We start from the raw sequence: 22,965 nt of genomic DNA on the forward strand, positions 1-22,965 counted from the left end.
ACTTTACGTTTTAATTTAACCTTCGACTTGGTTCCTTCCCCACCGGCTTTCAGAGGGATACGCTGACATCCCTCAGCCTCAGATACCGTGTTCTTGTCCCTCTGAAATACTTACCGTTGCCGAAAACCTGTTGTCTTACCTCGAAAGTTCTAAGCCACCAAATATATTTCAATATGGCGCCACTGTTTGCTTTCCTTACCCAATTGCATTTCTTATTTTGTTTCTCTCCTATGAAAATGTGAGGCCGTTCTGGGTAAACAGCGTCACTCTGAGCCGAGTTTCTGATTTCTGGCCCTAAAATAAAATGTAAATGGCTTATAACTTAGGTACAGCGGACTCGAACCGCATGTTGAATCCCTTTGCACCTCCTTTGCAGGGTATGTTTTTTTTCCCCTCTCCTTCCGAAAGCTGCAGCGCCTCGAGTGTCTTAGGATTAAAGTGATTAATGGGAATGACGTTGCCCTTCATCTGAAGAAGCAGATAAGGAACAAGGAGTACGATGTGATTGAGCTCGGCTAACACCTTTGTTCCTGTGTCTGGCTTCCTACCAACTCACTCTAATTGCATAGGATTAATTTGAATGATTTATTCTAATTTCACAGTATTAAATGGAAGAGAGAGCATGTATAGATACTTTTCATTTGTTTAAAACAAAACAAAACAAAACAAAACAAAACAGTGAAACACTGTGATTTATTACTCAGCCCACAGAGCTGTCTGTGGCTGCCTCCGTTCGTCTTCAAGACTCCATTGGATTCTGGAATGTATGTTTGACAGTAATTAAAGGAAATTAGCGGCCTGGTGTTGCACTCCTTTAATCCCAACTCAGGAGGTAGAGGCAGGCAAATCTCCGAGTTTGAGGCCAGCCTGGTCTACAGAGCAAGGTCTAGGACAGTCAGGGCTGCACAGGGAAACCCAGTCATGAAAAGCCCTCCCACAGCCCCCCTCCCAAAAGAGAAAGAGAAATAGCCGTTTAGGTCATCGCCATTTAGGTCATCAGCATTCAGCTCTCCTACACTGCAGTTGTGATGCCTCCTGGATCTGTTCTTAGCGTCCTGGTCTGTGGGATCACCCGGCCCCATCAGACTTTCTGTCTGCAGAAGGAATATGAAGGAATATGCCGCCATGGGGTGCCACCAGTGCTGTGTCTGTTTACCTTGCGAGGTGCCTTACTCTCAAGTACATTGTCATCCACACAGGCAGTATGGAAACCAAGTCTTCCTATAAATATAGTTATCTCTGTATAAAAGTGTGTATGACATGTTAGAATGATGTTAGATGTAGTAGCCGACAGGATTTTTTTTTTCAGGTTTTTAAAGAAGCTTTTTCTTAGATAACGAATCACAAAGACAAACTTTTTTGAAAAGTTTATTTTCATCATTTTCAATTCTGTGGGGAAGGGAACGTGAATGTGAGTGTAGATGGCCTCCCGGAGGCAGCGGGCGACAGATCCCCCGGGAACCGAACTTGTATCCTCCGGGAGAGCAGCGCATGTTCTCTACACTGGGCCATGTCTTCAGCCCCCAACAAAAACATTATTTAAACTTAATACATGATTCACAGCACTCTCTGTAGGAATTAAAGACTCACATTTAGTGAAGGAAGCTTCTAGCAGTTAATTGGTTCTGAGTTTTCCTCATGTGTGTTAACTATATCTCCTTAAAAAACAAACAAAAAAAAAGCACAAATAATTTTCTTAGGTGATTTTGCTTGTAAATAGAATTTATAGAATACCAGTTTGAAGATATTTTAAGTAAAGCACTTTTCCCTTGTCAACACAGAACAACACATATCATACAGGTACATGTTTGCAGAACATTTTGGAGTATTTTATAGGGTACGGGGAACATTCCTTGGTAGACCTAAAGTCTGTAGGCGCATAAGGAAGAGCTCACCCTAGCTTCAGTTTGGCTATGAAGAGAAAGCGAAGCATCCAGTCTTTCTCTTAATGACAAAGAGGTTACTCTCTATAGTGTGTTTCTGTAAAGCCCGGTTGAAGTGTTTTAAGAATTAAATCAATACCGTATTGTTAGCATAAAAATGGAGTTGTGAAACTGAATCTCCCATGTTGTATAAACAATAACGTCAAACCGGGTTGGAAACAGCAGGCCAGAGTAGGACATTTAAAAGCAGAGTCCCCAGCCACTTGAAATACATTTTAGACGCTTGTGTAGAAATGACTGTAGACATCTTTCTGATGTTCTTCCTTTCGTTCAGATGCCACTTGCTCTGTGCCTTACAGCTGTGTGAACATCCGTTTGTTTGTGCCTACTAGTTTGCATGTATATTTGGAGGCTCTTTGAGTGTTAGAAGGTTGATATTTTACTCTGCAAAGGATCTAATTTTTAAGGGGGAAATTCTGCTAAGAAAAAAAAGAATCAAGGAAAATATATTCAGCTTACCAGGAAGCGCCAACAGAATGACATGGTTAGGAAACAAGTGTGCCCTCTTAGACTTGTTGATGCTCTCTTCCTGAAAATTGCTCTAGTTTATGTTTTCTGGGGGGGAAACGTGCCAGGATTTGTCTGGTCGCTCGAGTAAGATTTAAGAATTCACAGTGTTTATTGAGATAACTGCTAACTTAAAAGTGGACAGGAGCCAGCGAGACCCAGAGGAGAAGCAGGAGTAGTCGCCAGGGTTCTGACGAGATAAAAATCATCAGGAAGTTAAATATTTTAGCTCCATCTCATGCTGTGCATGTTGCTGTCTGTATGGAGCACGGAATTAAGAAAGGAAGACAATGGTGAAAATTACTCCATAACCCACAAACAGGCAGCTTGCCCAACTCTCTCATTGCCCTTGGAGAAACAAGAGGAATCTTGTACGTAGCCTATCTTTCCCTTCCCTTCAACACTCACCTGGTAGTGATTTGTTCAGCTTACCAGAATTTTAAGATTCTGTGTCTTGAAAGTTGATAGTAGGAGCATACATTGTTGTTTTTTTTTTTAAAACAAAACAAAACAAACAAATGCCATGGGAAAATACTTGGTAAAAGGACACCCTATATACTGCTGGAAAGCCAGACAATTCTTACACCAGATGTTTCTTCTGCTCACTGTAGGGGAGGTGTGGTTGCTGTAGTTTTCCAGGATATATTCATATCATCCACTTTTCTCTATGGAAAACATACCGGAAAAAGCTCGGCTCGTGCCAAGTGGCCCAGTTGATCGATGAGGAGGAAATCTGGTCTAATTTAAATGGTAAAGCTGCTGCAGAATGAGAACTCTTCAGAGTAAATCGTTGGGATTTTTATTTGTATTGAATTGTAATTGTATCTAATTTGTTTTACAACTCCCTTCGGAGAGCTTACTTCAGTTCTGAAGTTACTAAGTAGACCAGGAGTATTTTATGAGAAGTTAAGTTGATGTAGTACTCAATAATGTAATCCTATTTTCTCTCTACATAGTTGCTGACCACCATTTTTTTTACTTCCCTGCTTTTAAAAAAAAAATCTTATTTTTGTTTTATTGGTTTTATCAGGCCATATAAAATGACACATTTTGTTAACATGAAAGAAACAGTCCTTATTTTTGGCAATTTTATTTGACTCGTGTTCATAAGGTATCCTTAATTCAGAATTATGTAACCTTTTCAAAAGTGCTACATTAGAAAAGCACTATTGAATGTCTTTATTGCTGCAAATATTAACTGAAAAATATGAAGACCGTGAAACAGATTTTTGAAGCAGAATTACAAGGCCCAGTGACTTGATTAGTTTCCTGCTTCATTAATTATACCTTGGGAAATACAGATTCTAAATTAGAGTGTCAATACCACACTGAAATTTGTGATTATAGTGTCTGTTAATTTTTGATGTCCTGTGTGTGCATGGAGCATGGTGTTATATTTGGAAATGATAGAGTAGAAATGTGAAAGCGTTTTAAAGCATTACCGGGTTCTTTAGACCATGTTTCTTGGAGGAATATATACGTTCAGTTTTTCTAAGCAGTGCATTCGATTCTCAGGGGTTTTAATCTGCAGGCAGCATGCATCTGGAAGATGCATACATGTGATTTTTATGGCATTTATCTATCACGCTTAATCGTAATTCCCGTGTAGGATAGTCTTCATGTTGCACACCTTTCTCCTTTCTTTAATACGCGTCACCAAGCCATGCATCCCTAGTTCTCATCCTTTATTTCGTATTGGTAATGCTCAACTACAGGGCAGTTCTCTTGAGTAGTTCTATGAAGGAACTGTAGACAAGGATCCTCTCAGAATTTCCACGACGATGACAAATCTTTTATTAGAAAACGTGCAGCACTGTTAAAATTGTATAAAGCGCTTAGTTCACCGAATGTCACTTTCTGTGTGTGGGGGACAACAGTTCTCATTGGGAAGTGTGCTGTACTCGAAGCCTGAGGAGTTCTCCGTGTATCTTGACCTGCCTCTTGGCAGCATCTTAGAATACTGATTTGATTTCACATAGAGCAGCGCACATACCTATGGTGTGAGCAGTTTGGAAACTCCCTTATGGGACGGATACTTATTCTAAAATGATATAAGAGATACAGATAATTTTGTCTGTTCCTTACAGATGTCCTCCACACTGTTAGAATTAAATTTTGCGAGGTAATGACAGGGTTTGGGAGTCTGTCCTCCACTGAACGACTTGGTTATTTCTTTAAAATGCTCCCTGGCCTACAAGAAGAGCTGAGTTAGCAGTCCCCATTATTAGTTTGCAAAGACATCATTATGAAAGTGCACTTTAAAGAGCAACTTTGGAGCTGAGAGGACTGAGGTCATCTGACGCGTAGTATAGTCATTCAAGATTCTATGTGCATTCCTTGAGAAAAAAAATTAACTTCTTAATTTTGCATCTGTCCTGCTTCCTCTCACCATTCTTCCTTGTTACCTGTGTTTCTTGCATCTACTAGGGAGTGAAAATGTCCCAAGTCTACTGTAAACTAATAAAATCCTCATTCCCAAACAAATTGGTTACCTCAGAAAGGGACATTTTTACCCAGGAAATTGTTCTGATGGGTCAGTAAAGAAACACATTTCAAAATAGGACAGCACATGCTCCTTAAAACAACCCCTTTCCTGTTTTCCTCCTTTCTTCCGCCTTGGCAAGTCTTCATCTCATGTAAGGCTGGGAGGTTGGGAACCTGTCAAGGCTACCTAATTCCTCCCGGGGGTCCAGATACTTCTGTGTCCTTTTCTCCCTTGCCCTGTGGAGCCTCTCTGCAGATGTCAGTCCTTCACCGTCAGCTTCCTGGCTTCCTGCTGCAGTTTACCTTCAAGCTGCCTCAGTTTGGCTCTGCTTCTCCCTGGAATCGGAGAGAACCACACTCCCTCTCTGTTTTCCACCATGTCTTTCAGTGGTACTGTTTTCCGGCTTACCCGGAGTTGGGCGAAACTCCACAGATCTCAAATGCCATGTGCCTTGTAACTGGATTTCTCTGTCTTTCCTGCTGATCCCTACCTCTCATTATTCCCATTTCCCCAAGAAAGTTACCCTAAGACCACATCACAGCTGAAAGTCTTCTCTGGTGCCCGTGACCACTTAGGTACACATTCCCGATCTCTGCTAGCACCCTGGACTTACCCAGGTCATCATATTAAAACGACTTGTCTCTTAACTTTGCTCCCAACTTCTGAAATCCGTAAGCCCCTCGAAGGATTATGACTTATGTGAGTCTTTGTTCCATGTTGGTGTTTGAAAGAACGACTACCTCTGGGCCTTCTCCCACATGCCTTCCTGCTGGCCCACTGCTGCCTGAGTTGTCCAGATCACTGAATGCTATCTGTATATAGTCCGACTCTGCCCACCCCATTAGAGGAGCGCAGAAACATTGCTTTTCCTGGGCTCCAAACCTGCTGTGTGCACGTGCAGAGTACCTTCTCTGCAGGGGACCCTCAGCACTCTGCCTGCACCACAGTTTTTAGAGCTTTAAGCTGTTAATTATTGCATTTGCAAATGATTGATCTCCCTTGCTTTCACTTGTGTTGGTTAGAGAGCTATTTAATAGTGGTCCTTGTTACGATTTTCTTCCCGAAATTCTCATAAAAAGAAGCAGGTCTCCTGACCAAATAATAATCTTTTAATTTGTTTAAATAAATAAAAAGAACCTTTTTTTAAAAAACCATAGTGAGCTCGCTTCCTTCACTAGCATTGGACACTTTTACTGTTTCTATTTCTCACGCGAAGAGCAGTCCACATGAAGTTCTGAGTAAATACAGTGGAGGTGGTTTTTAAAGTAATGAATATGATTTAATAAGAACAAGTTTAGCCTTTAATGAAATAATTTCTTATATTGGTGAAACCGGACTTTGTAAAATATTTTCTTTATTTATACATTTTGTAACAAAGAATCTTATTTGTTGAAGTCAGAGGCAGGTTTTATTAAACAATATAAACAGTATTTGTTGTTTGGATTTTAGTAATTATACAGATATATTATCTTTCCTACCTATATTTCAAGTTTGTATTCTGTAAAATGTAGTATTTCATTAATTATTATTCATTAAAGTCATATGTTATTTTTGAGTCTATAGTGGCATTCAGAAGGAAGTGCTGAATTTTTATTTATTTATTTATTTATTTATTTCATTTGCAAAAGAAAGCTCAGTTCCAGTTCATAGCTAACAAAGTTAATAAAACATTTGAAGATAGATACATAGTTAATGTCAGTAAGTTGCTTTGAAGATAAAAAGCACAATAAGCGTTAGTTATTATCATTATGATAATTATTATCATTATTATTATTACATAGTGTCTGCTTAAAAAATACCCTTAGTTTCTCTGGAATGGCTGAGCCTAATGAGAGAGGTTAATATGCTGGATTTTATCCAGGGCTGAGGATTTGAGACTTAATACACTAAAGATTTTTTTTTCCCTTCATTAGATCAAGATGTTTTTGTTCTTTCTGTCCCCTCCCCCAAATTTAAAAAAAAAAAAAACTTCCTTTAGATTTGGTAACCTGGGAGTTATTTTTAATAGTTTCTTTCCTTATATAACTTCTGAAAGCATTGTCTAGATTTTTTTTTTTAAGAGTCTGGAAAGTTCATGATGAATTTCTTTTCACAGATCTTGTCTGTTAGCTAACTATTTATAAGTTGAAGAGAGCCCAAAATTATAATTTTTGTATTTAAAAAATAGAGCATGAACCATGGGAATGAAGTATGGATACTTCGCTAGTCCTTAATTTTTTTTTTTTTTTATAATGAGAGTCTGTCTTTGGGAAGTTGCAAAAATAGCTCTTGCTATAACCGCGTAAAGTAATCTCAGTGAGAATATCTTAAGGGAGCTTCATTAGATTCTTCAGAATGAAAACCTTCAGAATTAAGTACAATTCCATACAAGGTAAATCCCTTACAAGATGACTGCAAAGATCAGCATCAGAAGCCCAGAGAAAAGAAAATATGGAAACATTGTAGCAGGCATAAAAGTCAGATGTAGTCCCGGCTTCATAATCAATAAGACATTAGTGACATGTCTGAAGAAGACATTCCCTAATATTATTGCAAATTAAGTAATAAAAGACCCCAAGAGAATGAAAGAAAAGGTGGCTGGAGCCACTGAATTACAATTGACAACCTAAGGCAGTTGAAGAACCAATTGCTGGGGGGATCGCAAAGCTATTCATGTTGTGCAGCAGACAGGGCACAGCAGAAAGCTGGAACAATGCCTTCTGTTCAGCAATATTGCTTCAAAAGAATGGAGAGAAGGGGACGGGAAGAGCCACTGACCCCGAGACCGATTTCCAGGCAGCTGCACAAACTATATACTGTAATTAAAGGTTTTGACCAGTAATCACAGCAGAGCCAGACCACAGAAAGTCTGGGGAGCCGGCAAGGTTCCTAATGAGGCCGGCATCTTTTACTACAGCGCGGAAAAAGCAGGTAAGAACACGGTCCTTTTCTGGACATGATGGAGAACACTCTGCTGTGTTCTCACAAATATGAAAAACAAAACAAACAAAAAACAAAAACCGTGTGCAGGGCCTCCTACCTCTGAAAATAAAAACATGAAAGAAAAAATAAAACGTGCTTTCCGTTTCTGTTTCTTAGAAGGGGTATTTTCCCTCGCCTCGCCACCTTAGTTCGTTACCTGTGAGTTGCACCTGCTTGCACAAAAGCAGTGAATCCATGCCTCCCATGGTACAGATGGATAATGGGTAATGAAAACAGCTTAACAGTGGCCCTTGGTGGAGTGCACACAGACACCGTATAACAACCACAGATAGTTATAGGTTGAGAAAATCGATCTAGTAGTTTCAAGCAAAGAGAGAGGGCATGCTTTCAGAACAAGCGTGAGGTTTTCTAGGAGGTCTGATGAAAAAATAGCAGCTCGTTTTGAAAGCACCACGTGGTTTTCTCCTGGCTGAATCCCTTGTGATCTTTCGATACCATGGTATCTAAGTTTGGGTGCTTGATTCTGCTCTGCTAAGCACAGTGGAGAGAGATTATCTCAGTTCATGTCATAGCTGAAATGAAGTTTTGAGGACTTAAATGAAGACATTACAGATAGATAATGGTTAGCCGGGACGTCGTTCCATCAGATATTTGGGATCGCTTTCAAAAATGTGAACTTAAGCCAGCCAAGCCATATGGGAAGAGGGCTCCGTACACGAACTGTGAAATAATTTAGAGGTTGCATGGAACGCTACAATTTTAACATGGAGAATTTGTCAAATATTTATTTTTAGCATATAAAGTTACGACTAATAATTTGTCAAGCCCAAACAGGACTTTGTTAAAAGAGCCAAAGTGGAAAATCTGGGTAACTTGTGCACACTTTTTGACAGGGGCAGCAAGGAGACGAAATGAGACCATGCTCGCTGAGGAAACCTTTGGGATCAGCTGACAGGGGCGTGGGTTATGATTCCTGCCTGTTCTATAAAAGCAAGGTGTTCTCTCCCCATAGCACTTTGACAGAAGGATTGAGTAGTCACCACAGGATGCATAAAGATGAACCATAAAGGCTCTCAGGACAGAGAGATAGCTCATGTACTTACCCATATCTTCAGTGTGGTTGTGGTTATTTTCCAAAAAGTAAAGGTTTGTAACCCTAAAGCCCTGGTCTTTAAAAACGAGAAAGCCCACTCTTTAAGTATACCTTTCTCTCCTCAATATATAAAGATTTACATTTTAACTCTAAAGCATTTTAATTTAAACCGGACCTGCCCATTTTGTTGGGTAATTCTCTGAATATTTGAATTATTTAGATGGGAAATCAGAGGCAGATAATTGTAAACGTGTGTTGCCTATCTGGGCCAATAAACGTGGATGACAAGTTACCATATTTTCATACTGATATGTTTGTTTTAGTTAATTTTAGGTTCGGAGATCTTACTACTATCATTTGATTGATTTTTTTTTAAACTGGGTAACTGGCTTTTTCAATGACTTTTACATTAATTAAGGCCAATTTTTTAATTAAAGCGGGGGTGGGGGAGAACAGGCTTCCAGATAAACCAAGGGGTAACAAGGTTTCCACGAGCGATGGCTTGTTATTAAGATGCTGTTTTTGCTTGGTTGTTTCTTTATGATTTATCATTTTTATTCCATGTGTGTGAGTGGCTTGCTGCATGTATTATGTGCAGTGTGCATATGCCTGGTGCCCACATAGACCAGAAGAGGGTGCTGGGTCCCCTACCACCATGTAGGTGCTCGAACTAAATCCACACCTCATGCTGGAGCAGCGAGTGCTTTCTTATCTACTGAACCATCTCTCCAGCCTCACATTTTGTTTTGTTAATTTTTGTTTATTGATGTATTTATTTTATTTTTTCCTGTTATCTTACCAGGACCTCTTTGTTTTCTTTTCCTATTAGGAAGAGTTCCCTGTTTTAAGAGGTTTATTTTATTTTTTTCTCTTTTTGGCAGTCTGTTCATGGTTCCAAATGTTGTGGGACCCCTTTAATAATTGGCAACGTTATTTCAAGTCATGTAAGTAGAAAGTAAAGATTATTTTTGCTTAATTCAAGTTAACTATGACTATACATACATAAATGTTGTTTTTGGTAAAAGAGTTGATAAGTTTCAGTGACTTTATAGCTTTATACATTAAAAGTGAAATACCAAGATCCTAATAGCATTTTATTAGTAGTAGGTAGTGGACTTCCAGCTATGATGCGGCATGTAAACCTTTAGCCATGGTAATGCTCGGCTGGAGAAAGTCTACTGTCAAACGTCATAAAAGGTAGACACTAATGTGCAAGCCTTTAATCTCAGCCACCGAGAGGTCAAGGCAGGTGGATCTCTGTGTGGTGGAGACCGTCTTGGTCTATGTAGTAAGTTTCAGGGCAACCAGGATTACATAGCGAGTCCTTAACTCAAAGAGAATGAAAGTGGTATGTTTTTAAGCTGGTGAAGAGAGAGATGTGGCTATAAATCCCAGATTCATTCTCATTGGCATTGGTTTTAGAGCAACTTAGACGTTGGGGTTTCTTTACAATGTAAGTTTAAAAAGTAACGGCATTTAAGTTTACTCAATCCAGTCCTCTGTCAATTAAGTTCCCGTAGGAAATACATGTTATTGTATTTGGATTTCCATGGAATATTAAATAATCCAAGCATGCATAACACATACACAGAAACACGTGCATGCACGCTCGCACACACACACACACACACACACAGACACACAGACACACACACACACACACACACACACACACACACACACGATTTTACGGAGGAGCGGAAAGCGCAGAGTGGCTCTCTTTCCTGCTCATGTGTCCTGCTCAGCTTCCATGCACAACTCTGTCTTCAGCAAGGCAGTTTGATGACCAAATATTGCGTGTTAAAAGGTTAGAAATGCCAGCCTAATGGAAATTCGCTTAACAACAAAATGAAGTATGGATTATACATCAATGCATATAGTTACCTTAAAGGCCCTGATACCTACCATAAGAGCTGGTCGGTTCACTTACTACGTTTGATCTCTGGTTACCAATGTTTGGGTTTTAAGCAGATTATTGACTCACACGAGTGAGCTTAGAGACACCACGCTCTCTAATTTTGCAAAACAGATTTGGGGATCTCAGGTGGTCAGACCTCAATCCGGAAACTTTGCAAACATATAGCTAAGTGCAGATAACCTAAGGCGTGTACTCACCCGTCCGTCCTGCAGACTTAGCGAATGAGAACATTTCCTCTCGGTGCATTTCAGATCCTCCCCATGGAGAAGCAGGCCAAAAAAGATGACTTGGAAGCTATTCCTCGGTTCTCTCCTGTCTTTTCCCAATCCTCACTCATTTATGTGATGGCAAGCACCATCTTGAAGTTGTTACGCATCTTATCTAGGGCACCTTTTCCTGCTTCACCCCCTAGCCATGTTCCCAAGTGAGGTGCCAGTGATCTCACGGACAGCTTCAGTTCAGACGTGTATTAATTCATGTGAGCATACTTGCAAATTACGCATTTCAGCATAGACAGGTGGAGTGTGTAGGTCCTAGTGTGCTCATCCTCAGCGGTCCGTGTACTCTAGAACATGACCTCCTCTGCGAGTGTTTACATATTCATTCCCTCACTGAGGAAACTTAAGTTGTTTCAGGGTTTTTCTCTTCATAAATGAAGCTGTTGCTGCATGCGTTTATGTGGGCACATACGCCAGCCTTTCCCGAGTGAGACTGCAGCTGTAACACTGAAGCCACAGGGACCTAGGATATAAACATGGAGCCCCGTGGATGCTCTTATTTTGATTTGGAAGTGGTTAATGGCTCAGAGGACTCAAAGCAGACTTCCTGAGGTCCCCCTTCCTCCTGAGCAGGTGAGCAACTGAGAGTACACTCTGAATCTCTGTGTTCATCTGTAAAGTGGGATGGCCCTAGACCCTGCCTCATCGCGAGGACAAGGCTTGATGGAGGACTTCACGGGGTGCCTGCCCCTCGCTGTCTTCCTCACTCCTGACACACTGGTTTTGAGTCACTAGGATGTAGTTAAGGCAGTGACTGGTCGGGGTGTGGTGTGCCTCGGAGGTGTTCCTCAGGCCCACGGGAATGAAGCAAGTTAGGCCCACTCTATACATAGACTCTGGAGTGTTCCTAAAGACCGCATTCCAAATACAGGGAACAAAGGTAGATCAGCAAAGAACAGAGCACAGAAAGCCATACGAATGGTAACTTTTGTCAGAGTACATTATGAGTATTTGTGTTACATCCCACTCTGACATACAATTAATAGTATTCTTGTCAAAACTTTCTCTCTCTTTCGCCATTAGGTAGTAAAACCTACTTTTCTCTGAGGAAGAAAGTAGAAAAATAGAGTCTCGTGACTTTTCGCTTGAAAAAACGAATAGTAAATTCCGTTGCAGACAGGTCGTTCTGCACAATCTCAACAGGCCTTGTTTGAAGTAATGCGAAATCATCTCCTCTCAAAAACTGTAAAAGCATGTGGGAAATGTGCTCCTCTGAGAGGGCATGGGACGATGCTGGTGATGGGAGAGGTGTGGGCCACCTGCAGAGGTTGATGGCCTCCCAGAGGCCCAGAGAGCTGCCTTTCAGGGCCTGTGATTGACAGCCTGCTTGTTTCTGTCTTTGAAGGCCCAAAAGGTTGCTGGGATTATTTTAGAGCATATGTGGCACGTTTCTTTCAGATTTAAATAGAATCTCCTCCAGCATTAGAGGTGGATTACTTCGTATTACTTTTATTGCTCTTCAAGTGTTTTTGGAAACATGTAAGCGTCCTCCTAAAAGCTGGATTTCCCAGACCTTACTTTTCTTTTAGGGAAATTTTTAAGAAATTGTTGTAGACTTTCTTTTTTTTTTTTTTTTTTAAGTCTGAAGTTTAACAGCTGACGGGACATAATTAAAGCAAATTACTTTGTTAAAACCCAAAAACAGGGTATGGGGCGGGGGCAGGGGCGGGGGGGGGGGCTCATCCTATCTCTATATCCCTGCTAATAAATCAGACCTGTGTGTGTTTAACAAAAACGAGGGTGTGCTTTTTATCTCCTCCATTCTCGGTTTCTTTTGATCATTGATCTGGGTGACCCCACGCTCGGGGTTTTTTTTCTTCATTTGACATGGACAGATTTTTGAAGTATAGCTTTCCTTTGGGAACCCCGGGCAGTTCCACTTGACTACCCTGTGATCTAATGAGCAGTAATGCGGGGCTACAGCGGCCATTTTGTGTGCTTTGACGAGGGGTGGCTAGACAGAGTGAGGCAGAAAGGCATGTCTGCAGAGAAAGGGGAGGCAGGGTGACGGAACAGTGTGAAAAAGACTTGTTAGCCCACATTAGTGTGCCTGATTTACTTCACAACAGGTCAAGAAAGGCCAGCAGCAGGGTTGTCCTGAAATTGCAAAGTTGAAATCCCCGGTATTAGAAAGCTTTCAGATCTCTGAAATTCCAAATTAATTCCATTAATTCCCAAGTTGGTTTTCAGTCACCTCTGAATTGCAGCAAATGGGGACTGTCACTTTCTCCTATCTTGCGTCTGTTTATAAAATAATTATGCGACCTTCCAGTCGTTTACCGCTGCAATTTCTCAAGCATCCTGTCATGCTTGGCCTGTCTTGCAGAGAGCTTGGATGTGAAAGAAACCAAACCACATGTGGTGGCTGCACTCTCAGCTCTATGCTCAACTCTTAATGAGGAGCCCGTCAGTCCTATTTGGAAATGGTCTAAAAGTCTATCCTGGGGCTCAGAGCTCCATAACCAGAGGCAGCTCTTAACTGCTCCCTTCTGCAGAGAAGGGTATGTTTATGTGTGGCCTGCTTGTCCTCCTTTTAGAATATAATTAATAAGATCTGATTGGGATGTAAAATTCCCCTTCTTCTAGCTCTAACTGAAATATTTTATATGTCCTATTTACACCTTTTAGGTGAAAGAGAATAGATTAGTGAGAGAAACTAACTTCGTTTCTACAATTATGGCCCTAACAGTGACCTTCCATCTAAGCCTATTCTCTCTTCATATCCAGAAGGACCTTGGGATTTTTATACTATGAAAGAGAAATCCTTAGAGTTGCTGATGATGCTTTTATTATCTCAGTACCATATGTGAATTACTAGCCAATAAAATCCCTCTCCCACTGGGATTGAGGACTATCTATCCACATAGGCTTTTGTTTGAACTCAATATGTATTGTGTGTATTTGTGTATATGTATATATACACAAATATATGTGTGTATATATATGTACATATATATACACATTTATGTGTATGGGATGTAAAACAGTGTGTGTGTGTGTGTGTGTGTGAGAGAGAGAGAGAGAATGTGTGTGTGTGTGTGTGTGTGTGTGAGAGAGAGAGAGAGTGTGTGTGTGTGTGTGTGTGTGTGTGTGTGTGTGTGTGACAAATATAGAAGCCAAGAGAAATAGTATGACACTGACTAGTATGGTCATTATATCAAGTTCCATGTTTGTGTGAGGGCTATAATGTATGAAAGTGAAATATTTCCTTTGTGCCCTGGGAGTGTCTGAGATAGACTAGCTTGCTCCTACAGCCCTGATTCAAGGGTTTTGGCTGTCTTAGAATGCTGTTGAGTGAATAAATGCATGCTGGGTAGTTCTGCAGAAACTTACCTAATGAAACGTTTATTTTTTTGTCCATATACCTGCTTATCTATAACTTTTGATAGAGACCTCCTCAAAGATGAAATATAGGCCTTGGTTCAAGATTTTAAGCCTGCTTTTGTGTTTTTAAATCCGTTTATTATTTATTAAATAAAAGCATGTATTTATTGTATGGACATTTATATATACCCTTTCATGTACTTATCGTGTGTGTGTTTGCTTATCATATATATGATATATATCATATATGTATACTGCGAAAACAGGTATAAAGAAAGGATCCCTTGTTCAAATCGTCTGCATGGAACAGATCATTCCAGTGGCTTATAAGTAGACCCATTAGAAATAATATAAAGAATACTATAGGGACACGGGGGACCAAAGTTAATATGAATTAGTGTGTATGTAGCAGGACACATGTTTCACACACATCAGGTAATTTTCTTAACTGTGCTGAGACTTTCCCTTTTATTTCTGCATCCATGTTTGAAGGAAGACCCTAAGATCCATAGAAGTGAAGTAATGAATTATGCACGATTGACCTAGTGACTCAAATCCAAGCCTTTGGATTTCAAATCATAGGCTTTTAAAAACTTCAATGCAACATGTCATTGAATCTTGAAAAACAAAAATATTTTATGAATCTGATTTCTGAAATATAATTTAATTTTCTCTTTTGACTTTGAAGTCTGGAACCAAGTGTTCTCCCTTTGGTTGTGTCTTGCTACTTGGATAGGTCCCAGCTGCCAATTTACAGATGGGCCCTTTCTACAAATGAGCTCGGTGGAAATGAGTGTGATGTATTGAAGAAACTAAGCCAAACGAGTTTTATATACTGTGAAACAGAGTCGCTATTGTGTGGCAGTCCTGGGGAGGAAGTCTGCAGGTCTGGGCTTAACTCACTGTCCTGTCTATCTTTGTTTTTAGAAATAACACAAGACCTGCGTTAGGGAGCTAGTGACACCTCAAGCCATGGCTGTAAACACCCACTTCCTCCCTCAGTGCTCTAGTAGTAACCCGCCCTCCAGCGGCTCTGACTCATTCACTCCTGTCTTCATTCATCAATTTAACAAATTCTAGACAGTGAAAGAACAGTGCGAAAGGGTCTTTGAGGTCTGAAGCAACAACTTTAGAGAGAGAGAGAGAGAGAGAGAGAGAGAGAGAGAGAGAGAGAGAGAAACACTACCATGCCACATTTTGGTAATAGTCATTCTAAAGAGCTTCTGTAATCTCTAATAATTCCTTTTTATTTTGATGCTTTATTAAATGGCCACCTTCACCCAGAGCACAGGATGAAGGAAAGATGGGCTTGATCCCTGGATGGCGGCTCAGTTTTCCAACTTGGCCTATAGGATGTTTCCAGTTGAAGGTTGAAGAACTGAGCATTACAAAATATCTCTTAGCTCACAGCAGATTTTAGCCTTGATTTCATACCACCATTGACATATTTCTTACTCAAATAGTGAATCCAGATCTTTCTTCCAGAAACAGTTTCTCTCCTTAAGTTTGCTACTCCAGGAGAGCAAGTATTGTACTAAAATTCTGTCTGTGTTACATACCCTAGTTCTTGGCTTGTGTAGTCTACATGTTTAAAACTATATTGGAGTTTAGATAGTATTTTTTATTTTACTCTCGAATTTCAAATCTTTAATATTGCAATTTTATTCATAGTCTATGTGTTTCTGACATGCTTGCATTAATAGAACTTTTCACTTCCCTCTTCAGAAATGGAAGAATAGCGATTTTAAAGCCAAGTAAAAGACTCATAAGACCTGGACATAGCCTGATCGTACAGGTCAGATTTGTTGTGAATGTCATGATGAACTTGTATAGCATTTGCTAAGCAGGTGGCAACTGACAGAAACCGTATGTACTCACCCAGCATGGCCTGTAAACCAACTCATGAGAACTACTGTGACCTGAGACAGTCATCGGAAGTGCCTTTTGTCTGTCTCCCTCAAGGGATGGAATTGAGAAAGGTGTGTGCGTGTGTGTCTGTGTGTGTGTCTGTGTGTGTGTGTCTGTGTGTGTGTGTCTGTGTGTGTGTGTCTCTGTGTGTGTGTGTCTCTGTGTGTGTGTCTGTGTGTGTGTCTGTGTGTGTGTGTCTGTCTGTGTATGTGTATGTGTGTCTGTGTGTGTATGTGTGTCTGTGTGTGTGTCTGTGTGTCTGTGTGTGTGTCTGTGTGTGTGTCTGTGCGTGTGTGTCTGTGTGTGTGTCTGTGTGTGTATGTGTATGTGTGTCTGTGTGTGTATGTGTGTCTGTGTCTGTGTGTGTGTCTGTGTGTGTGTCTGTGTGTGTGTCTATGTGTGTGTCTCTGTGTGTGTCTGTGTCTGTGTGTGTGTCTGTGTATGTGTATGTGTGTCTGTGTGTGTATGTGTGTCTGTGTCTGTGTGTGTGTCTGTGTGTGTGTCTCTGTGTGTGTCTGTGTGTGTGTCTGTGTGTGTGTCTGTGCGTGTGTGTCTGTGTGTGTGTGTCTGTCTGTGTATGTATATGTGTGTCTGTGTGTGTATGTGTGTCTGTGTCTGTGTGTGTGTCTGTGTGTGTGTCTGTGTGTGTGTCTGTGTGTGTGTGTCTGTCTGTGTGTGTATGTGTGTGTCTCTGTGTATGTGTCTGTGTGTGCATGCGTGTGCATGCGTGTGCATGCGTGTGTGTGTGTGTGTGTCTGTGTAACTATACTTAAAATTAAGTAGGCCTTGGATGTTTATCACAATACATTCTAAACTTCCTAACAATGGTGAACTCACTTGAATATGATATAATACTGGTCGTTGGGAGGCAACAATAACCTGAAGTTATTTTTGTACATTTTCAGAGATCACTTTTATATTTAAGAAGGAGCTCAAACAGGGCTGGAGAGATGACTCAGCAGCTAAGAGGAGAGGAGAGGAGTTGTAGCACTTACATGGAGGCTCACGGCCATCTGTAAAATCAAATGCCCCTTTCTGACCTTCACAGGCACCAGATACATAGTCCACAGACATACACACAGGCACAGCATTCATACTCATCAAATCTTTAAAAAGAATGTTTCTTTCCAAAGGCGCTCAAACGAGTAGCTTTTTCAGAAGAACGGTTGTCCTGGAGACCTCCACACATGTCTTCTACTTTGGCGTTCTTCCTTTACAACATCCACCAGAATACCAGGTAGCTCTCAAGGAGAGGGGATGAATGGATGCCAGGGTGAGTGCCAAGCGGCTTTACCTCAGTGCCAGGATGTTCCATGTTTAAGTTTAGCTGTGGAGAATTCACCCTCAAAAAGAGCACATTCCGTGGATCAGACTTCCATGAGCACGCTACCTTCAAAAGTAGACTCCTCCCTCCGTGATTGCCAAGAGCTCTTACGCATCCTCCTTGACAGTGAAGAGCAGTGTTCGTAACATGAAAGCTTGGCCTGTGTTGTCTGACGCAAATCCTTTATGCTTCCTACATGTGTCTACGCGAACATGTACCTGTGATGTCACAGCGGTTAGGTGGCAAGCCCTCTGTAATAAGACTTCTGAAATATGCCCTAGAAGTGTACGCTTTACTCAGTGTTTTCTGAGCAAAGATACTTAAAAGTCCCAATGTAGCCAGGTGGTGGCGGTGCATGCCTCTAATCCCAGCTCTCAGGAGGCAGAGGCAGGCAGATCCCTAGTCTACAGAGTGAACTCAGGACAGCCAAGAGAAGCTGTTTCAAGATGGAAAAGGCCTGTCTCAAAACAAACAAACAAAAGCAAACGGGAAAGTCATGCTATATGACCTTATAGGAAAAACTGATGTACATTATAGCAATAAAATTTAGAGCTTCGTTCATGTTGATGTAAGATTGGACGGAACAAAAAGTGGTCTGAATGTCCTCTGGAATAGGGTTCTGTCTAAGCCATAAGGAATACCTGAAACGTGGCCTGTCAGGAAGAGGAAGGCTGCTGCGGCCTAGTGTCTAGGTAGCACGAGGACTGGAGGGCAGACAAGGAGCTGACAGGTATACAATCTGTAAGGAAGAGTTCAGCTTTGTGCCCTAAGTCACCTTGAGAAGCACTGAGTTTATCCATTCCTTCTGTGGAAATTGGTCTCGTGGGTTCTGGTGTGTGAGCTATTCCCACTGTATGTTTTTTCCCTTTTGCTTTTCTCTTTTGTATGACTCTGTGTGATACTGAGGATCGAGCCCAGGCCTAGTGCATGCTAGACAAGTGGTCAAGTGGTCTGCCGCTAACTTATACTCTTAGACAATTCCCCTCCTCATCTTCTTCAGTGTAAAATGAGTTATATATTCCATGCTTCGTCAGCCACTTAATTATGAATTCAGGAATGTGCTCCATCCATCCATCCATTCCTTTACTCAGTATTCATCACCCGCCTCCTTTGTAGCCGTTGTAAATAGTGTTTTCTCTTCAGGCCATGCGTCTCCATCATGGAAGATTTGTGCAAGGACTCTAAAGCCAGATATCGTAATTCTAGGAAGGTTTTGGACCTTGCTTCATATATAGATAAATATGCTCTACAGAGTGCTACAAAGACACTCACATATTAAGTCTACTGTAGACCCACAGGCTCTGGGCTATACATGTACAGAGTCTGTGGCTTAGCATTCTTTTTAAGGAAGTTTCAGTTCTTGCCTATTAGCCATATGTAAGCAGCTAGAGACTGGGAGGGAGAGGAATGTGCGGAAATGTGTCTGACTTGGGATGTCTTGTTTTCCAGAATCCCTGCCAAGGGTTGGCATGGCCAGAAAGGCAGAGGCTGGCACCAGTCCATCCTCTATGGCCTACCCATCAGACGCCTGTTTTAGAGGCGTGACCTAGATTCCCTAGCTGGGACCAAAAGGGCCCCATCGCCCTCCTGGCTTCTGTGTTTTCTCAGTTCCTCATCCCAAGCCTTGCTCAGCCGTTAAGAGCTGTGCCAAAACGTGTCTGTCCTTCTCTGTGGCATGAGTACAACTGTCAGTTGACACGTGGGCACACCACCTGGGGAACGAGCTTCCTGTAGCAGATGGAGTTTTGCTGGTCCAGGAGCAGACCCACAGCTGGGATGCTAGAACAGATGCTCTGCAGTCCGTCTCTAGGTGTGTCCATCTCTGGATTCTCGTCCGGCTGGTGCTCCACCTTTCGAAAGCTCATGTGAAGACATGGGCAAAGCCCTACCACAGTGCGTCTCCCAAGCCTCAGGGTTTCTCCTGAACCCCATGCATGGGGAGTGCCGGGCTCTTTACGGTGTGATGAGGAAAGTTTCTCTGAACACAGAGCTATGTGTGACTAAGAAGTGTGAATAGTGGCATTGAAAAACATAGGCTATAAAAACATATTAGCATTTGCCAAAGATTTGCTTGGCTGGTCTCTGTAATGTTGACATTTTAATTCCTTTTTTTAAAATTTCCATCCCAATAGTGCAGTTTGGGTTTTGAATCTATTGTTGGTAGATAGTCCTACAGAAAAGTAGTATCTGTCAAGCTTGCAAAAGTGCATGAGAAGAAAACTTAGTTTCCCCTGTGGTTGGATTCATGCTTCTCTTTTATTGCTGATAATTGAAGAAATGTGAAAGTAGAATCCTCTGATTTCCAACCTAGTACTTAAAAATTATAGAGGAAATTTAATCTAGTGAAACTCTTGTTTTTCCGACAAGAACATACCAGTGTTTCCAGCCATGCTTCTCAGCTCTCAAACAGCTGCACGAGGGCAGGCGCTTCTTGAGTTTGGGGGATGGAGTGTGATATTGGTCTATACTCTGTCTCCTTGTAGCCTCTGTGGTCGCATTGCTCCCATGGCTTACCACATCCATGTTCCCAGCAGTGTGTTCCTATCAAAAGAGGGCTTGACTTTTCTCAGCATCCTGAAGATTTTCTAACTTCCTCTTATTTTTCCTCATTTTTTATTCTTTCCCTCTTCCCTGTGAAATATTAAAAACATTATAATGCACTGAATACATACATATATATATATATATATATATATATATATATATATATGTAGTTTAAAGGCTAGTATTAGAACAAATGCCAGTGTCACCGCCACACTATTAAGATCAAGACTACCAGGCCAGCAAGATGGCTCAGCAGGTAAAGGTGCTTGCTACCAGGTGACAACTTGAGTTCATTCCTTGGGATCCACAGAGTAAAAAGAGAGAAACGACTCCTGTTAGTTTTTATCCATTCTTCATATGCACACCATGGTACATGCATGTACATGCATGTAACACACGGTAAGCAGGCAGGCAGGCAAGCAGACAGACAGACAGACAGACAGACAGGTGCATGATAGATGGATGGTGGACTAAAAGATTAAAAGGCATCCAGACCATCACCAGTACTTTATCTCTGATTCTCATTTGTTCAAAATCCTTTCCTCCACCTAGAAATAGCAACTCTCTTGAATCTTAAGCACCCTGCTTTCCTGCTTTTTATACTTTGGCTGATGTTATATCATCCCTAAATCATACATTATACGAATAGTTCACGTTTTGAATGTTACAAATGCTAATCATCAAGATGGGGCCCTAGCTTTGCTCACCAGTAGCTGTTAGATCCATCCGTGATTGTACTGTGCTTCACTCTCTGCTGTTGTGTAATGTTCTAGTCACTTAACAATGCATGCGTCCATTTCTGTGTTAATGGAGAGTGGGAATTGTGCATTGTTTGGTTGTTGTAAACACAGCTGCTAAAAACTGTGCTCAGTGAGTCTGGTATATTCAGAAAGCCATTTCTCAGAAAAATCCAGAGTACATAAAACCAAGCCTACTAGGAACTTCTGAGAAGTTTTCGAAGGTGGGTAAGAATTTCCTTTTCTGCAGGTGTTGGCTCAGGGTTGGTGACTTAGGGTCTCCATTGCTGTGAAGAGACACCATGACCAAGACACCATTACATGAACTCTTGTAAAAGAAGCTATTTAACTGGGGCGGCTAACAGATCGTGGTTCCATCCATTATCATCCTGACAGGAAGCATGGCAGCGTGAGGCGGACGTGGTGCTAGAGAAGGAGCTGGGAGTTCTGCATCTTGATTTGAGAGAGGAGAGACTGGCATCCTCAGGCAGCTATGAGAAAGCTTTCTTCCACAATGACAGCCCCACAGTGACACCCTTCCTCCAACAAGGACGCACCTCCTAATAGTACTGCTCTCTATGGGGCCAGAATATTGAAGCCACCATAGTTGGCACCTTTAAAATCTTTTTTTTTTAATTAACTTGAGTATTTCTTATATACATTTCGAGTGTTTTTCCCTTTCCCGGTTTCCGGGCAAACATTCCCCTTCCACTGGTGCTCTTACTAGGATATGCATTGCTACCTATGAGGTCAGAGTCCAGGGTCAGTCCATGTATAGTCTTTAGGTAGTGGCTTAGTCCCTGGAAGCTCTGGTTGCTTGGCATTGTAGTTCATATGGGGTCTCGAGCCCCTTCAAGCTCTTCCAGTTCTTTCTCTGATTCCTTCAACGGGGGCCCTATTCTCATCTCAGTTCAGTGGTTTGCTGCTGGCATTCGCCTCTGTATTTGCTGTATTCTGGCTGTGTCTCTCGGGAGAGATCTACATCCGGCTCCTGTCGGCCTGCACTTCTTTGCTTCATCCATCTTGTCTAATTGGATGGCTGTATATGCATGGGCCACATGTGGGGCAGGCTCTGAATGGGTATTCCTTCTGTGTCTGTTTAAATCTTTGCCTCTCTATTCCCTGCCAAGGGTATTCTTGTTCCCCTTTTAAAGAAGGAGTGAAGCATTCACATTTTGATCATCTGTCTTGAGTTTCATTTGTTCTAGACATCTAGGGTAATTCAGGCATTTGGGCTAATATCCACTTATCAATGAGTGCATATCATGTGTGTTTTTCTGTGATTGGGTTACCTCACTCAGGATGATATTTTCCAGTTCCGACCATTTGCCTACAAATTTCATAAAGTCATTGTTTTTGATAGCTGAGTAATATTCCATTGTGTAGATGTACCACATTTTCTGTATCCATTCCTCTGTTGAAGGGCATCTGGGTTCTTTCCAGCTTCTGGCTATTATAAATAAGGCTTCGATGAACATAGTGGAGCACGTGTCTTTTTTATATGTTGAGGCAACTTTTGGGTATATACCCAAGAGAGGTATATCTGGATCCTCAGGCAGTTCAATGTCCAATTTTCTGAGGAACCTCCAGACTCATTTCCAGAATGGTTGTACCAGTCTGCAATCCCACCAACAATGGAGGAGTGTTCCTCTTTCTCCACATCCTCACCAGCATCTGCTGTCACCTGAGTTTTTGATCTTAGCCATTCTCACTGGTGTGAGGTGAAATCTCAGGGTTGTTTTGATTTGCATTTTCCTTATGACTAAAGATGTTGAACATTTCTTTAGGTGTTTCTCAGCCATTCGGCATTCCTCAGCTGTGAATTCTTTGTTTAGTCACCTTTAAAATCTTAACCACCTTTTGTGTATAGAGTGACTTTTTATGACTGATTTCTTTGCTGTTAACTATAATGTCTGCATTTTATTGACTTTTACAGCCAGTAAACTTGCTAGATCCTTGTGATTTATTGTATATTTATGTTA

At 41.3% G+C, this 22,965-nt stretch overlaps 1 protein-coding gene across 7 annotated transcripts in view; it reads left to right on the plus strand.

Annotated features, from left to right (window-relative positions):
• The window catches only part of Arl15 (ADP-ribosylation factor like GTPase 15), a 384,290-nt gene that overhangs the window by 190,891 nt on the left and 170,434 nt on the right, over positions 1-22,965 (plus strand). For 3 of the 7 annotated variants that reach the window (XM_039103515.2, XM_063282576.1, XM_063282575.1), the window contains one exon: positions 9,832-9,894. The exons of 3 other annotated variants lie outside the window; for them this stretch is intronic. In XM_039103515.2, coding sequence (XP_038959443.1) covers positions 9,832-9,894 — 63 coding nt within the window. Of the gene's footprint in view, positions 1-376; positions 7,989-9,831; positions 9,895-22,965 lie in introns of those variants that run through there. One more of the 7 variants, XM_039103513.2, reaches the window with a different exon arrangement.

Source organism: Rattus norvegicus, chromosome 2 (genome assembly GCF_036323735.1).
Source record: "Rattus norvegicus strain BN/NHsdMcwi chromosome 2, GRCr8, whole genome shotgun sequence".
NCBI classification, from domain to species: domain Eukaryota; kingdom Metazoa; phylum Chordata; class Mammalia; order Rodentia; family Muridae; genus Rattus; species Rattus norvegicus.